The sequence below is a fragment of the Labeo rohita genome, chromosome 8, assembly GCF_022985175.1.
Source record: "Labeo rohita strain BAU-BD-2019 chromosome 8, IGBB_LRoh.1.0, whole genome shotgun sequence".
In the NCBI taxonomy this organism is placed as follows: domain Eukaryota; kingdom Metazoa; phylum Chordata; class Actinopteri; order Cypriniformes; family Cyprinidae; genus Labeo; species Labeo rohita.
Genome location: NC_066876.1, coordinates 7,717,125 through 7,735,204, shown reverse-complemented (window position 1 = coordinate 7,735,204; position 18,080 = coordinate 7,717,125). Strand labels below are relative to the sequence as shown.

At 35.8% G+C, this 18,080-nt stretch overlaps 2 protein-coding genes across 2 annotated transcripts; one reads left to right on the top strand and one right to left on the bottom strand.

Moving 5' to 3' along the window:
* The first annotated feature begins 780 nt into the window (after positions 1 to 780).
* Positions 781 to 10,044, top strand: tti2 (TELO2 interacting protein 2). Its single transcript, XM_051116636.1, has 7 exons — positions 781 to 1,681; positions 3,985 to 4,171; positions 4,530 to 4,622; positions 4,712 to 4,896; positions 7,056 to 7,199; positions 7,353 to 7,509; positions 9,818 to 10,044. Exons 1-7 carry the CDS (start codon positions 1,053 to 1,055, stop codon positions 9,905 to 9,907), a joined length of 1,485 nt encoding a protein of 494 aa, XP_050972593.1. The 5' UTR covers positions 781 to 1,052; the 3' UTR covers positions 9,908 to 10,044.
* Positions 10,045 to 10,943: 899 nt separating this feature from the next.
* Positions 10,944 to 16,259, bottom strand: mak16 (MAK16 homolog (S. cerevisiae)). Its single transcript, XM_051116668.1, has 10 exons — positions 16,064 to 16,259; positions 15,815 to 15,864; positions 14,797 to 14,906; positions 14,618 to 14,682; positions 14,377 to 14,528; positions 13,950 to 14,004; positions 13,161 to 13,235; positions 12,970 to 13,074; positions 12,350 to 12,415; positions 10,944 to 11,429 (listed from the first exon to the last, which is right to left on the bottom strand). Exons 1-10 carry the CDS (start codon positions 16,076 to 16,078, stop codon positions 11,211 to 11,213), a joined length of 912 nt encoding a protein of 303 aa, XP_050972625.1. The 5' UTR covers positions 16,079 to 16,259; the 3' UTR covers positions 10,944 to 11,210.
* Between the last annotated feature and the right edge of the window lie 1,821 nt (positions 16,260 to 18,080).

Genomic DNA, 18,080 nt, shown 5'->3' with positions numbered 1-18,080 from the left:
TCCAACATAATAATAATAATAAATGTTTTCTGAGCAGCAAATCATAATATTAGAATGATTTCTGAAGGATCATGTGACGAGTGATGATGCTAAAAATTCAGCTTTGAAATCACAGGAATAAATTACATTTTAAAATACATCCAAATAGAAAGCAGTTATTTTAAATAGTAAAAATATTTCACAATTTTACTATTTTTGCTGTACTTTGGATCAAATAAATTAAGGCTGGTGAGCAGTAAAGACTAATAAAAAAATAAAATAAAAAAAAAACATTAAAAAATGGTAGTATGTCATGTATGAAAACATGTTTATAATATAATATCAAATAACACACTACAGTTAAAATAATAAGCAATTATATATATATATATATATATATATATATTTTAAATATTTTAAAGTAAAAAAAAGTCGGTGGAACAGTACAATAAATACCGAAATTTGTTCGTTTAGCATGAGCTAAGATTATACAATTTATTAACAATCTATTTGTCTAACATAAATTCAGCTTTACCAAAAGAAAAATGCAAAAGTGTTTCTGAATGTGTGCACTTACCGCGCCACCTATTGGATGCATCACTATAAATGAAAAAAAAAAACATTAAATTAAATTAAACCTAACGTCGTCTCTGAAATGCGTGATAACTTGTATTTAACTGTAAGCAACACTAATATCACTTAACAAATTTCGGGTGAATAACACCTTTCCTACCTCAAGCATACCTTATTTTGCTTTGACGTGTCGAGTCGCTTCAACATGGGAACTTTTTTGAACAGCCAAGTTTCTGGGGAAATATTTGAAGGTTGCACGTTTAAACAACCCGCTGCACTCTTTCAACATAAGAAACAGCTGATGCACAAGTACAAGTTATATGGGTAAATGATTTCCATATACGCTGTTGTAGTATATAGAGTAAGACTGAATCATTGAAATGCTTATTAATATATAAAATAGAGCTGTTATGACTTTGCGGTCTAGAGCCGCTATTAATTCTTTTGTCATGTGATCTTATTTGACGGTCACTGGTAATTAAATATTATAAAACATCATAATGGATTTGGCACACATTCTCCAAGAGATGAAAATCGGAGATACACCGGATCCGTGCTCCGTGCTCACTGCTTTGAACCGCGTTCGTGAGCGGGTCGAGGTGGAAGAAGACGCCGGGAGACTCAAGCGCGTCCTGGAGGAGACCGCAGAGCTGCTCTCGCTCGCTCCGCTCGACCGGCTCTTTCCTGAAGTGAACGCTGACTTACGAGCTCAGTATTTGGGCTTAATAAACTCGTTCATCCGTTACGCTGCCCTGCCAATTTGTGACACAGACAGCGGCACTTTACCTGCCAAAAGTTACGAGGACATACCGGACAAAGCTCAGACTGTTAGTGCCGTGTTACTTGCGCTGTCTGTGCAACTTCAGAAAGCCCTGGAAGAAAACCGTCAAGCTATCAGGTCTCTAGTTCGCACACTAGTCCCTACCTTCTGTATATTCTCCTTTACACACCTGCAGGAGCAGCCTTGGACCAACGCAGTCTCCAGAAAAAGCGCTCGGGAACTCTTAACATTAACTGTGGGATTGACAGACAGCAGGTCAGTGCAGGAACTGCTGTCTGGAAAAGCTGATGAGGACCAGAAAGGATTTCTGGGACCAGTTCTTGACACCCTGCAGCCAAACTTAACCAAGTAAGTTTGAGACAGTCACATCACATCATGCGCGGCCATATTGGAGATACTCGGATGTAAACAACAGCATGGACTGCACAATTAATGTACTAGTGAATAGACCAGTTATCTGTTTGTAAACATTCGGGATGCGCGTGCATCATGGTTGCAGAAAACCCCAGAGAGATAGCCTTGACGGCTAGGGAATTACACGGATATGGTACAAAATAGCTTGATAGATATTATTGTATATATTACTATTATTACTGATATTACTATTATTATAGATTATATTGATTAGATGTCATTTTCAAAATGTTCTCCGCATATTACAAGAGCTTTTCACCCAGCGATAAGCACTGTTATTCAACGTAATTGATGTTAAATAGTGTGATAGTCTTACAGATCCGAAATCGGGATGACGTTTTTGTAGGCTGTTTAAGTAGCAGTCTATGGAGCCAAAAAGTAAATTTGATTTTATATTTCAGAATTCTGACTTTATTCTCGCAATTCCGAGATTATATCTCAGAGTTCTTATATCTCGTTCTTTCTTTTCCCCTTGGCTCAGAATAGGAGTTTATCCCACACTTCTGGCTTTTTCCCCTCAGAACTGACAAACTCACTATTTTTGAGTTTGTATAGTTTGGATGGTTCACCCAAAAATGAATCTTCATGTTGTTCCAAACCCGTACGACCTTTGTTCTTCTTTGGAACACAAATTAAGATATTTTTGATGAAATCATAAGAATCTGCAGCATCACACACATGCATCGTGAATGCATGTTGAAGACTGACACAGATAAGAAGAAATTGTTGAGTAAAGTTATTTTAGTTTTCTTTGCACACAAAAAGTATTCTTATAGCTTCATAACGTTACAGTTGAAGCACTGATGTCACATGGACTATTTTATTGATGTCCTTCTACCTTTCTGGGCCTTGAATGTGTCCAAGTATATATAACTGCAGACTGGAGATCTCCAAAATGGGGTGTGAACAAAAAAGTGGGCGAAACCTCCAAAATGGGGTGGGGTCTCGTCACAAAAAGACATTTCAAAACATTGTTTGTAGTTAATCTCAAATGAAATATAATGCTATATAAATAAATGTGCTCAGTGAGAGCAGAGCCCCAAAGCTCATGGCCAGTGGTTAATGATATAAACGGGAATCACCCGTCCCAGTGAAGCGCAGGGGAAAGGTTTTACTCTATCGCTTTGTTTTAAACAACGGGGTGTCCCAGTTCTTGAAATTCGCAGGGTAGGAGGGGGTAGTAATGCTGGATGTAACTAAAAAGGTCCGGTTGGGGAGTTACAGAACAGCCCCAACGATCTCATATCGCATAATCTTATTAACTGTTTATCTGCCTCGCTATGCAGTGCCAATCCCATTTGGAGATCTCCAGGCTGCAGTTATACCCTTCTCAACGTTTCAGTTGCATTGCTGTCTATGCAGGGTCAGAAAGCTTTTGCATTTCATCATAATTATCTTATGGGTTCGGAACAACATGAGGGTGAGTAATTAATGACAGAATTTTCATTTTTGGGTGAACTATCCCTTTAAGTAAGATTCTACTTAAGTAAAATGTAACATTAATTAAATATTAGACAACGTGGACATTTCTTTAGTGAATATAAATTTTTTATGTTATAGTTCTCAACAATATTTTATTAATAATATTAAACTTGTATTAAAGTATTTTAAATATTTTAGTTATCTCAAAAATATTCCATCTTGTGTAAAATAAAATACAAAATTGCAATTAAAGTGAATTTGTAAATTGTTTTTTGCACAGTCTTTGGTCCTCGAGCAACCTGTGAGTTGGTTCTTTTCAACAAATCAGTCAGAAAGATGTGTCATTAGTGAAATTGGTTGAAGCAAAATAATTCAAGTACTGCTCACTGCAGAGCCTGATGGCCATCAACTCCACCTCTTTGTGAACTAATGGGTAGAGTTATGTTTAGGATAGGGTAAGGGGTAGGGTTAGGGTGTGGCTTGGTGTCTATCTCCACCCATTACCTCCAGCGAGGGGGAGTTAGAGCTCCATCTCCCCCAATTTGGCTCTGCAGCAAGTACCTTCTCAAATAATTTCTAAAAGTCCTCATTCAGTAATCACAAAAAAATGACTGGAAAGGAAATTCACTGAAAATGTGTAAAGCCTGTGTTTGAAATCCTGTTCATTTTCTGCAATTTCTGCATTTGCAATTGCGCAAATGATCAAATTAAAGAGCGTATTTCTGAAAGTCTGCGGTTGTTCTTTAAATTACATCACAGGAGCACATAATAACATGGTATTAAATGCACTCATGCTTGTCCTTTTTTGTGTTTAGGGAGAACTGGAAGCGCAACCAGGCAGTGAAGCATGTGTTCTCCTGGATGCTGGTGCAGGTTGGGCGACCCTGGCTAACTGAGTATTTGGAGAAAGTGTTTCCTACATCTCTGCTGATATCTGATGATTATCGCACGGAAAACAAAGTACTGGGTGTGCACTGCCTGCATCACATTGTTCTCAATGTGGTAAGTCATTTTTGTAAATATTTTGTCCTCAACTATCTACAAAAAACATGTCCATTCTAAATCTTTTGATGCAGACAGTTTCAGATTCTAAATCTGCCTATAGAGCAGCATAATTAAGCATCATAAATGCACTGCTGAAATAAATGCAAAAGGCAATCCCAAAATGCATTAAAAGTGCAGTGAAATGAGTTGATAGCAGACGAGAGCAATGTCAGTGATACATTCATCCTCAAAGATTGTTGTCTCCGAGTTGGAGTTTCTTTTGTGCTCCTGACATTCATAAGCGAGACATCAAATCTTAATAAAGTGCTTTTTTTAAATATATGTATTTGAAATGTGTTCATTTGGTCTCTCTTAGCCAGCTGCTGATCTGAGGCAGTTCAACAGAGCTCAGGTGCTCTATCATGCTCTCTTCAATCACTTACACACATCTGAGGCTGCGCTCATACAGGTGACACTTTACTCACACAGTCTGTGTGTGTACTTGAATTCAAATGTGTAGTTTTTATTGTGTATCTCATTATATTCTGTCATTTTCAGGTTGTTCTGCCCTGCCTTCTAGACTTGTTGTCAGTCCTTGAGAAACCTCCAGCCCACTCAGGTTTACCGCGCAAACCAAATCGCTTTGACGATGTGCTCCGGCACATATTGACATACATGGAAATGGAACACAAGCTTGACCTTCGCCGTGTATATGCCAAAAATCTTGTCTTGTTTATTGAGAGGTGAGGCCTAAATAACTTTAAGTAGCCTTCTCAGTATCAGTGATTTGAGTAGATATTTAAAAATCATTAAATCAAGAAGGATTTTCTAGACAAGTAAAAATTATTGTCTTGTTTTCAGAAAAAACTGGTCAAAATAAAGTTTTTGCTTAGAACAAGTGAAATAATCTGCCAATGGGGTAAGCAAAATAATCTTATTTAACTGAAAGCAAGATTAATATTGCTTACCACATTGGCAGGTTATGTTGCTCTTTCAAGCAAAAACTCAGTTTTTACTTCTTTTTTTTTTTTTTTAACAAGACAATAATTTTTACTTGATTTAAGAATTTTTATATGTCTGGGCTGGAAACAAGACAAAAAACATTTCTGCAGTATAATCCATATGAATTGAGCATTTTAAATCAATTTTCTGGAAGAGAGATTGGCTGCGTCCGAAAGCTCTAAACTGCTGCCTTTGGAGGCAGCATTCCAAGGCGGGGAGGCCTCGAGGCACATCCGAATCCAAATTCTGCTTCACTTCTTGTCTCCGGAGGTACCTTCTTCTGATCGAATGTTGAAGGCAGAATAGATGTATCCTTTGCTCCCATCAATTTCCAATCATGTGCATGTGCGTAGTGAATAAGAATAATATTTACAATGTACTACTATTAATAATAACAGCCTCTAATAACAATGACCTGTTCTGCAGTAATAATACTTACATCAGTGCTTTTATTTTTTTAAAGGAGAATTTCACTTCCAGTACAAAAATTTACAGATAATTTACTCACCCCCTTGTCATCCAAGATGTTCGTGTCTTTCTTTCTTCAAACATAAAGAAATTATGTTTCTTGAGGAAAACATTCCAGAATTTCTCTCGAAATAGTGGACTTCAATGGTGCCCCCAAGTTTAAACAATCTCAGCCAAGGAAGAAGTGTCTTATCTAGCAAAATGATCGGTCATTTTTGAAATAAATTGACAATTTGTATACTTTTTAACTTTAAACACTCATCTTGTCTCTGCGATGCGCATGCGTAGTCAGTGTAATCCGGGTCAATACAGTTAGGGTAGGTCGAAAACTGTTTCGTTTTCTTCTTCAACCTCAAAATCGTCCTACATTGTTGTTTTACCTTTTTTAAAAAAATTTTTTTTGCATGTTTACTTTGTAAACATCAGTACTTCTGCAGCTATGTGGGATGATTTTGACGTTTAGAAAGTTGAGTTCACGCAGGCCTAGACAAGACAAGCATTAAAAGGTATATAAATTGTCAGTTTGTTTTGAAACTGACTGATTGTTTTGTTAGATAAGACCCTTCTTCATCAGCTGGGATAGTTTAGAGGCATTTAAATCTGCATTTAAACTACATTTTGGAAGTTCAAACCTGGGGGCACCATTGAAGTCCACTATATGGAGATAATTCCTGAAATTATTTCCTCAAGAAACATAATTTCTTATTGACTGAAGAAAGAAAGACACAAACATGATGGATGACAAGGAGGTGAGTACATTATCTGTAAATTTTTGTTCTGGAAGTGAACTCCTTTAAGCCAAAAATTGCTGCCATTCTTAGTCGTCTGCTACGACGTACAGACCTTTGGTGGGCAATGACATTGAGGTCTTCATGTATTATTAAAGCATTTATACATAAGATGGTTTTTCTCCATAATGTGCAACTGAAACAGGCACCAGGTGGCAGTAATTAGGTTCTTTTACGTTGCCTCTGAAGCCTGTCTGAAACTTTCCATAGTTGCCTTTGCAGTCTTCAAAGTCGTTGCCTAATAGGGCAGCAAGTCAGCTGTCTACGCTTTCGGGCGCAGCCCTCGTCATTTTTTATGAAGAGCAGATTTAATGTAGGCTTTTATTCATATATAAACTTTGATCAGTGCAGATTCATAGAGCTCATCAAATAATAACAAATATTTGAACATTTTTGGGTGAACTACTCCTTTAATGTTATTAATTAATAAATAGTTTAACAGCCATTTTGCCATTGTCTTCGGCTACTGTCGTTGGTAGCAAAGCTTTTCTCAAATCTAAAATCTCACCAGTAGCCTGGGACTATTTAATGAAGTTTTATTACAAGTTCATTTTCATGTTCTTAACTTGATTAGCATAATTGTTGTAATATTTCTCATTTTTAGCTACTTTTATGTACCAGTTTGTCATGTTGTTATCTCATAGGATGGATATAGTAATCATTCGTCACTTGAAAAGGCTGGAGAGGGTGATTGTGGGATACTTGGAGGTCTCCGACGCTCCAGAGGAGAAAGCCAGACTGAGTATCCTGGATGCTCTGCAAAAAACTCTTCAGATTGCTTGGCCACGGTGAGCATCCATAGCACAATATAACATTAGTACTTCACTACATGAAAATTACTTTTTTAGACAGTTCTTACATTATTTCAATCTCTTGCTAATATCAGATGTTATCTACAAACATGTAACATAATGTTTGTGTGTTTTTATGTATATTTCTAGTATGGAGAGGAGGATGGGTTCACTAGCTCAAAGTCTCCTGAGGTTTCTGGTTGACGTTTCATCAGAGTCATTACCTACTGAGCTGAAAGAGCAGCTCATAACCCAAGCGTCCCACTGTTTACTGCTGCTCGACCACTGCTCAAAGGGAAAACTACAGGTAAGAATGAATATTATTTCATGAATCTTGAGCACCTGGTTTTAGACCACAATTAGTATGGTGTTGGGCCTCCTTTTGCAGCCAATGCAGCATCATTTTGTCTTGGGAATGGCAAATACAAGTCCTGCACCTACTGCAAAACTATGGCCACGTCACTACGTGATGCTGGTGTATGAAAACACCCCAAAGTAGCTTAATAATATTAAAAAAGAAGTCCACTTCCAGAACAAAAATTCACATATAATGTACTCACCCCCTTGTCATCCAAGATGTTCATGTCTTTCTTTCTTCAGTCATAAAGAAATTATGTTTTTCTTGTAAAACATTTCAGGATATTTCTCCATATAATGGACTAATATGGTGCCCCGATTTTGAACTTCCAAAATGCAGTTTAGGTGCAACTTCAAACGATCCCATATTCGATTGTAAATGATCCCAGCCGAGAAAGAAGGGTCTTATCTAGCGAAACGATCGGTTATATTCATTCAAATTTAAATGCTTTTAAATCTCAAACACTCATCTTGTCTTACTCTCCCTGAACTCTGTGTGTTCTGGCTCAAAACAGTTAGGGTATGTCGAAAAACTCCAATGGTATTTTCTCCCTCAACTTCAAAAATCATTTCAAAATCATCCTACATCACTGCAGAAGTACCGACACAGTCTTTGCAAAGTGAACATGCAAAGAAGATCAAACACCCTTAACAAAAAAGGTAAAACAGTGATATAGGACGATTTTGAAGTTGAGGGAGAACATGAGATGGGAGTTTTTCGACATACACTAACTGTCATGAACCGGAACAAAACAGAGTTCAGGCAGAGTAAGGCAAGACGAGCATTTGACATTAAAAGTATATAAATTGTATTATTTTTATAAAAATAACCGATTATTTCACTAGATAAGACCCTTCTTCTTCAGCTGGGATTGTTTACAACCGCATTTGAGATCGTTTGAAGCCTCATTTAAACTGCGTTTTAGAAGTTCAAACTCAGGGCACCATATCAGTCCATTATATGGAGAAAAATCCTGAAATGTTTTCCTCAAGAAACTGTTTCTTTATAACTGAAGAAAGAAAGACATGAACATCTTGGATGACGAGGGGGTGAGTACATTATCTGTAAATTTTGTTTTGGAAGTGGACTTCTCCTTTAAGACCTGGAGACTGTGCAGGCTATATGAGATGTTCAACTTCACTTTCATGTTCATCAAACCACTCTGTCTCTAGTCTTGCTGTGTGTATAGGTGCATTATCATCCTGATACACGGCACTACCTTCAGAGTACAATGTTTGAACCATTGCGTGCACATAGTCAACCTTCACACTCTGCTCTTACTGGTGGTATGTGCAGTCAGTGAAGATTGGCCACTAGGCTGCACGAATATAACTATGAAACCTCCAAAACTATATTAGCCAGTGTTTCAGTTTCATTGTCCAACCCCTATATGTAATGTATATGAAAGTTGGCAAGTCAAAGTTATAATAAGTTAATGGCACATTCATAAGCCAATAATCTTCCTTAATGTGTCCCTATATTATAGGGTTCTATATTATATTATATTATATTATATTATATTATATTATATATACTATATACTATATTATATTATATTATATAGGTTCATAATATTGTTTTGGAAGTCTCCTATAAATTTACAAGCATGCAATGTTAAAAAAACCTTTCGTTTTCTCAAAATATGCATTTCATATCACCTCATTTTCCAGTGATTTTCAAATGATTCCTTTGAAGCAGTACGAAGATTCACCCTGCGTCCGAATGTGCATACTATCCACCCTAAATTCTATGTGAAATTTCAATACTACTTAGGGCAGATAGGGTGGATAGTATGCACATTCACTGTCTCTAAACCCCTCTTTTCTGTGTGCCTACTATACTCTGATTGGTCAGAGAACCCAGTCTGTTATGATTGGTCTACCGCATACAGCACGTGTCAGAAACGATACGCCCACAGCCATAGTTCAGTATTTTGAACGCTCAATAGAAAATATAGACATCTATTATTTGTCATACTTACAGGTTGTGATTCGGTGGAGCCAGCTGCTCCAAATAAACTTTATACTGAGCCATCTTTAAAGAGCAAGATTAGAGAAGCAGTCGTCAGTAAAGTGACATGTTTGTAGGCGGGTCAAGTTGTGCATGGTCGGCCAAAGTAGACCATAGGTGTGAATTATTCTTTATTTTGAGAGACAATAACTATTTATTTATATATTTTTTATATATACTTTATATATTACACGCAGTTTGAAGCCACCGTGCTATTTTTTAATTTTTTGTCCTTCTTTTTCTACAGATTCTTTTGAGAGAGCTGGACAGCAGTTGTGTCTCTGAACCTGTGTTGAAGTGTATCCAGAAAGTCACTGCTGCCCCACTGTGTCAGTAAACCGTCAGAGAATTTGGAGGTGACGTTGGCTCAGTAGAATCTGATTCAATTGTCCGTTTTGTGTGTGTGTGGGCTATCCTGGGCAACTGGCATTTTGTGGTCTATTTTTACAAAAATAAAAATGATACAACCTGAAATAGATGTTTTCAACATGCTGTACACCTGGGACATTTCTGAGGACACCAAAAACCAGTGGCCAGTTGCATAAAAGGTTTAGACTAGGCTTAATTAGATAACATAAAACGTAGATTGGTTTAAGATGAATTAAAAAAATAAGATTCATTAGCTTTGACTAACGGCTAGTTGGTCAGACTAGTTCTTAAGATGCATTAACATAGAGGCTATGTTTATGCAACTGGCCCCAGGACTGAGGTTTTTTTTTATCTTTCTTTTCAGATACATTATTAATGCATGCATCAAGTTAGATTGGTAAAAGCATATAACTCTTAATGGTTTTCTTTCTTTTCTGTCAAAATTTTGTCTCCTTCAATTCTGTTAGCATCTCCACTTCAGCTGTGCTCTGTGATTTGTTGACAGAATTCATAAAAGAGGCAGCTAATGATCAATTTGATCTTAAGTTTATTTTTAATGAATGAATACTTTTATTAGCAAGTTTTAAGAATATCTGATGACTTGTAGCAGAACATATTTGGTGATGTGCTAGTATGCTTTTTACCTACTATCATTTTTAAATGACTCACATTACACTGGATATTATTTAGCATTAATTGAGTTAAAAGAAACATTCCTGATATATATATTTCTTACAAAAAAAACCTTGCTCATATGTTCTCTTTGCAAGAAGTGCCTTGAAAGTACGTGCATTTATTTTACTAACAGCATTATCACTGCGGGCAGATGGACTATAACAATAGCAATGTTTTCAAGGGGTCTTCGGTGTAATTGCTGGTAGGCACATGATATGAAAAAGACAATCTAAACAAAAACATCAAAATACAACAATATAAAGTTGTTTTTTAACTTTAAACCACCAACCACTGTCAGAGTAACAGATACTACTTAACATGCATGAATGCCATTTCAAATAGTTTATTTTATGAACATGGGTCAAAGTTGATCCAAAAGTACACAATGCAACATTTTTAATAAACTTATGCTTGCAACAGCATAAGTACAGATGAGACAGGTCAATGTACAAACAATCCCACCATTAGAGATTTAGACAGGAGTGTACAGACACACACCAATGTACACTGTTATTAAATAAAGGTGTTATATTTCAAGATTTGGAAATGTTCCACTCAGGAGCAGAGCTACTCTGGTATAATATGCAGTTTAGTCTCTATGTGGTCTTGCTTTTCTGAGCTGGTTCTGTCTCTTGTTCATACTCTATCTCCACATAGGCCCGTTTTTTCCTGATCGGGCCTTTGAGTGGAGCCTTTCCTTTTGATTTGGCCTTGGTCTTCTCTTCCTCTAACTCTTCTTCAGACTCATCTTCCTCACTGGATTCCTCTTCAGCATCCTCTTCTTCATCACTGCTGCCCTTCAGGTTGTTCATATCCTGTAAAACACGGTCGGGTTGAAATAATGTTACTCTCTGAGATATTAAATATGTTTTTTTAAGAAGTCCACTTCCAGAACAACAATTTACAGATAATTTACTCACCCCATTGTCATATAAGATGTTCAAGTCTATCTTTCTTCAGTCGTAAAGAAATTGTGTTTTTTGAAGAAAACATTTCAGGATTTCTCTCTATATAATGGACTTCTATGGTGCCTGCGAGCAGTTTTAATGGGCTTGAAACTGGGCTTATCTAGCAAAATGAACGGTCATTTTCTTTAAAAAAAACAAAAAAAAAAAAAAAAAATTTATACACTTTTAAACCTTAAGTGCTCATCTTCTCTAACTCTGCATGTACTCTGGGTAATCCGGTTCAATACAGTTAGGGTATGTTGACAAACATATGTTTGAAGGATGATTTTGAAGTTGGAGGAGAAAATGAGATGGGAGTTTTCCAACATACCCCCACTGTATTGAACGGGACTGCATAGAGTATGCATGCGCATGGCAGAGCTAGACAAGTTGAGCATTTGAGGTCAAAAAGTATATATATATATATATATATATATATATATATATATATATATATATATATATATTTTTTTTTTAGAAAATAACCAATCGTTTCGCTAGAAAAAAGACCCTTCTTTCTTGGCTGGGATCGTTTAGAGCCCTTTGAAGCCGCATTTAAACTACATTTTGGAAGTTCAAACTCATGAGCACCATAGAAGTCCAGTATATGGAGAGAAATCCTGAAATGTTTACCCTAAAAAACTATTTCCTTACGACTGAAGAAAGAAAGACGTGAACATCTTGGATGACAACGGGGTTAGTACATCATCTGTACATTTTTGTTCTGGAAGTGGACTACTCCTTTAATGGAATTTAATTTTTAAACAAATTATTAGGTCAAATATTACCTCAAAATCACTGAGATCACTTTCTTCAAACTCATCATCAGCAACAAATTCTCTCGTTCCAGACTCCTGAAAGACAGAAACAAGATCGCTTAAATATCTGAATAATAATATTAACCCCATCTAATAGTGTGCACAAACATTGCAGAACATAACACCACAATCTATACCATTAACAAACAATACTGTTTAAACGTTTAGGATAATTTTAATACTGTTATTCAGCAAGGACGCATTAAATAGATAGAGACAGTAAAGACATATATAGTACTACAAAAGATTATTAAAAATAAATGCCATTCTTCTGAAATTACTAAACAGAATGAATGACAAAAATGCATGACAGTTTTTACAAAACTATTAGGCAGCACTGAAGGATAATGTGACACTGAAGACTCAAGTAATGATAGTGAAAATTCAGCTCTGCATCACAGTAATAAATTATATCTTAAAATATATAAAATTAGAAAAGGTAAAAAGTTAAATTGCATTTAATTTTTTACAATATTACAGCCGTTATGAGCATGAGACTCAAAAGGAAAAAATCCTACCAATCCCGAACTTTTGAAAAGCAGTGAATACAAACAATGAAAACACTAAGCTGACAGAAAAATAGTTAATACCTCATCATCTTCCTCTTCTTCCTCTTCCTCGGATTCAGTCTCCTCCTCCTGTTTCTCCATAGCTTTATCAAAGGCGTGGATGGGGAAGTTGTATATGTCTCCGTACTAAACGAAGGGGAAAAAAAGAAAACTTTAAATGCAATCACTGATCTAGCACAAAAGCAGAAAGAGATGTCCGAAGACACACTTACCGTTCCTTGTTTTAGACGATCTAGCAGTTCTTTTTCAATGGCATTTTCCAGCTGAGCAGCAATAAGAGCTTTTTCCTGTTGGTGAGATGGAAAAAGTAGTTAATACCACACAAATTCAACTCCACATTTGATCCAAAGAGAGAGGAAAAAACTGGTCGGACTGTTTAAATGCTCAAACTAAATAAAAATACAAAGGTGGGAATATACAGAGCGTTTTCACGACGCGTCATCAGTCGGCCATATTGGCGGCACTGAGCGTAAACAATGCCACTGAGCTGAACGAAACTGGCATATTTTGCTGATTATTGAAGACTGGGAAAAACATTTGAAGAACAACAGACTGCCAAAAGTTATAACAAATCAAGGTGAAAATGCAAAAAAATGTCTGCGGAACAAAAGGCGTTTGTGGTTGGCCAAACTGAACCAGGATTTCCAGGGCAAGAATCTTAACAACATTCATGTTTGTTCTTATTTCTGGTTAGTTAGGTTAAATATTAGGCTAATATCTTAATAAATACTGTTCATAAGTATTTTTACCACCTATTAACTTTAATTTGTCTAAATATTGCACCATTTCCTGCTTACAAAGTCCTTCTCTATATGATTTCCACACGTTTTTTCTGTGGTTTACACAGCATAAATTAGCAGAACAACATAATCAGTAGTACATTAACTCTGCAATCAATGCTGTCGTTTACATCCGAGTATCGCTAGTATGGCCGCACATCCGGGTAACTGACCAAATCGTGACGCATTCAGTAATTCATGTATGATCAGTACATCACCCACCTCTCTCCTCTTTTCTCGTCTCTCTACTTTTCTACTGAGTGGAACCAATTTTCTCCTGGAAAGTAAAAAACAGGCACCATGTCAGAGATTATATACAGTAAACCGTATTGCTTAATGCTGTTCTGACAATAAAAATGTATCACAGTTTCCACAAAAATATCGTGGAACGGTTTTCAACATTGACAAACATTTCTAGAGCAGCAAATCAGCATATTAGAATGATTTCTGAAGGATCATGCGACACTAAAGCCTTGATGAGCTTTTATGAAAAGGCTACTTACAAAATTATCAAATGTAAATGAAATATTTGAATTTGACGTTTTGATGTGAGATGAAAGACATTTCAGTGCAATGCTGTGATAATGTTCACTAGTGCACAGATTGCAGAAAATATTTAGAAACATAAGCTAATGAGAAAGAGACTCACTGTCGTTTCAGTGTGAGTTTGCGGATTCGAATGAGATACTGCGTGATCTTCGTCAAGCGCTGTTTGCACTTGTGTCGGATGAACCGCGGCCAGTAGATCAGGTTCTCATCAATCTGCTCCAAAGCCTTCGCATAGTTTCTATCCAGTTTCACCTGAGCGAGAGTAGCACAGGTTTATTAAACATTTCAATATTGAAAGACATCAAATAATCAATGTGTCTTTTTCATTTTGGTTCTCATACCTTCTCCCACATGCGAGCAGGGAATGCTGCTCTCTCTATAACTTTCATGTAGAGATAACACAGGCCTAAGGAAACACAACAGTTGTGATGATCAAGAAATTAATATTCTGAAACATTTTGTTGGAAACTGAGTGCCGACCATGTTTGTAACTGTTTTTGTGAAGTGCATTTTTTTTTACCTTTCTCTTCTCTTACAGTAGCATACTGGCTGTTGGCAAGAGGACATGAACTGCGATTGCAGAGGCCTGTGATGTTGTATTCATTTCGACAGAACTGCTGAGTTTTTGTTCTTCAACAATGACAAGAAATGAAACAGTTAGATGTCACATTCGTCCACATACACACACTACCAGTCCAAAGTTTAGATTTTTACCAAGAGTAAGATTTTTAATGTTTTTTTTTTAAGAAGCCTCTTCTGCTCACCAAGCCTGCATTTATGTGATCCAAACTACAGCAAAACAGTACAATTTTGAAATATGTTTACTATTTAAAGTATCTGTTTCCTATTTGAATATATTTTCAAATGTAATTTATTCCTGTGATTTCAAAGCTGAAATTATAGCATCATTACTCCAGTCACATGATCCTTCAGAAATCACTCCAATATTCTGATTTACTGCTCAAAAACGTTTATTATTATTACTATTATGTTGAAAACAGCTGAGTAGAATTTGTTCAGGTTTCTTTGGTGAATAAATTTAATGCATCCTTGCTAAATAAAAGTATTAAATTCTATTAAAAAAACATACTGACTCAAAGCTTTTGAATGGTGTAGTGTGTAATGTTACAAAAGCTTATTATTTTTAGATAAACATTGATCTTTTGATCTTTTCCATTCAAGTCCTGATGTACTTGACTGTTTTATATACTGATAATAAAAATAAAAAATGTTTCTTGAACAGCAAATCATGTGGCACTGAAGACTGGAGTAATGATGCTGAAAATTCAGCTTCGATCACAGGGATAAATTACATTTTAAAATATAGATTTAAATAGAGGCAGTTATTTTAAATAATACAAATATTTCACAATATTACTGCACTTTGGATTAAATAAATGCAGGCTTGGTGAGCAGAAGAGACTTCTTTAAAAAAACATTACAAATCTTAAAAACTTTTGACTGATAGTGTGTAAGAATAAAATACAACTCTGAGTCTGAACAGTGTAGTTTATAAAGGTGTAGTACTATATACTTACTTTACTTTGTAGGAACAAAAACTCTTATTGCCGATAAGGTCCCATATAACCTTTAAAAGATGATTCAGTGTCAAAGTTGTTGAAAATATGCAAAATATCAAAATGTAAAATAATCTCAACGTTCACCACTGACATTGTTTAACACTGAGTTACTGATAAAACAGAAACATTACAACCAGTTTAATCATCCGTGTTGTTTGTCGATAGATACGTTGTTTTCATGAGCTTGTCTTAAAACGCTTTACTTACGTCGTCGTGTTGCATTCTGGCCGCTTCTTTGGACAGTTGTCAGTAAACACATAAATTCCAGCGCAAAACTGATACAATGGAATTAACGACCTAATATTAATGACAGCCCAATTACGTTTTAGTGCTCAAATAAATACCACATGGAACTTTCAGGCGGCAGCCATATTAACAGCATGAGCGATTCCACTGCGCCTCGCGAGAATAGCAATCTCGCGATACCGGTGTCACAAACTGTGACAGGGGTCGCTGTTCAGCAAATGTTCACGCGGGAGCGCGCACGCGTTATATCAGAGGAGACGAGCGGTGTAGGACTGAAGAAAACAAACTAAACAAACTTGTGTAAATGTATGAAATAAATTCAATCTGGTTTAAAATAAGTGAAGCTGGTAATGCTGTTTTTGGAGTTATTTAATGATACTTGACCTTCACATCAAACAAAGATTGTGTTTTCACTTTCACCCAAAATTTGACTTCTGAGCAATGTAAGTCCACATTTAGTTATAATAATGTTATCAATAAACATTTGTAGAATGTTTTTAGAGAATGTTACCCTGTCTTCTAGCAGAACATTCTGGGAACTCAAATAAAACTTGCAGCTGAAAACATTCCCAGAGTGTTGAAAAATTCTAGCTGGGTTATAATAATTTCTCAGTTTGCAATTGTCACCCTTAAGAATACTCTTTTTAACATGCACAGATAATAACTGGGTTACAAGCAAAACAACAACAACAACAACAACAACAACAAAAGATACAGAGGACAACCCTGTCTAATACCTGGTTTTATGCAGCTCCATGTTTAAGTTTGATTGAGCAATTTGCATTATTATACAGGGCTTCAACTGCTGCACAAAAGAACTCACCAAACCCAAAAACCCTAAAAGAAGAGAATAAAAAACTATGTTCGACAGGGTCAAAAGCTTTATGAAAATCCAAGAATAAAATAAAACATTTTCATTGACTAAATATGAATAATCTAATATATCTAATACCAACCTTATATTATTCGAAATGTGTCTGTTTTTTATAAAACCTGATTGAGTTTAACACCTATTTAATTCTTTTAGCAAATATAGAGGCAATTAATTTATAATCATTATTCAAAAGATTGTCTGCCAATTAGTTAAATCTTTTTTGGGCTTAGGGATAAGGATAATTAATCTTTAAGTCATGGTATGGGAGGCTGAAATTAGACTTTCACAAAAAAAATAAAATAATAAAAAAATAAATAATAATAATAATAATAATAATAATAAAATAAACCTAAAAAAAAAAAAAGAAAAAGGGCTAGCTGCTCAGCAAATAACATAAAATTCAGAGGTTAGGCCGGCAGTTCCGGGAGACTTAGTTTTTAAGTTATAAATTGAATTGATTATTTATTCTAAATTAATAGGTTGGCCACACATAACTTTATCTAAATTATTTATTGTTTTAATCCCTCCCACTGAATTTAGGAAATCACTAGAAGCTTTAGTGTCACATTGTGATGCGTATAGGTTATGGTAAAAGGTGGAGCAATACTCTGAAATCTCTTTAGGATCCTTTGATATTTTGTCATTAATTTTTAATTGATTAATAATATTTCATGCAGCCTGAATTTTTTTTTTCAAGTCTAAAGAAGTAGGAGATATTCTGTTTACTTTCCTCCAACCATACTTTAGACATACTTCAAAGGAGCAACTTGGGTTCGTCTGACGATCCATTAGATTACAAGAAGAAGAGCGGGATTTATGATTTTTGCTGGGACCAGTCACCTGGGGGCGATAGAAACGTTTTGGCTTTACTTTTCAACGCTTTTACGACACACTTGCTGTGGGGTGGTACACACGACGTGATGACGTTTTCACATAACGACTGAACACGAACGTTCCAAATAAACATTCCAAAATTCGTTCCACTTTGCTGTAATATTCCAATATTGTCCGTAATATCGCTTCGCCAAACGAAAACCCAACGTATAAACAATCCTAAACAAAACCTTACATCATTAAACATACATACTCTAACAAACCTAATTT

Bases quoted from the DNA above. Each gene is read 5' to 3' on its own strand.
- tti2 (XM_051116636.1), top strand. From the start codon at position 1,053: ATGGATTTGGCACACATTCTCCAAGAGATGAAAATCGGAGATACACCG. The intron at 1,682-3,984 runs GTAAGTTTGAGA...TTTTGTGTTTAG, and splicing joins CTGCAGCCAAACTTAACCAA to GGAGAACTGGAAGCGCAACC. The intron at 4,897-7,055 runs GTGAGGCCTAAA...GTTATCTCATAG, and splicing joins CTTGTCTTGTTTATTGAGAG to GATGGATATAGTAATCATTC.
- mak16 (XM_051116668.1), bottom strand. The intron at 13,236-13,949 runs GTGGGTGATGTA...TCTCACCAACAG, and splicing joins GACGAGAAAAGAGGAGAGAG to GAAAAAGCTCTTATTGCTGC. The intron at 12,416-12,969 runs GTATTAACTATT...TCTGTCTTTCAG, and splicing joins AAGAAGAGGAAGATGATGAG to GAGTCTGGAACGAGAGAATT.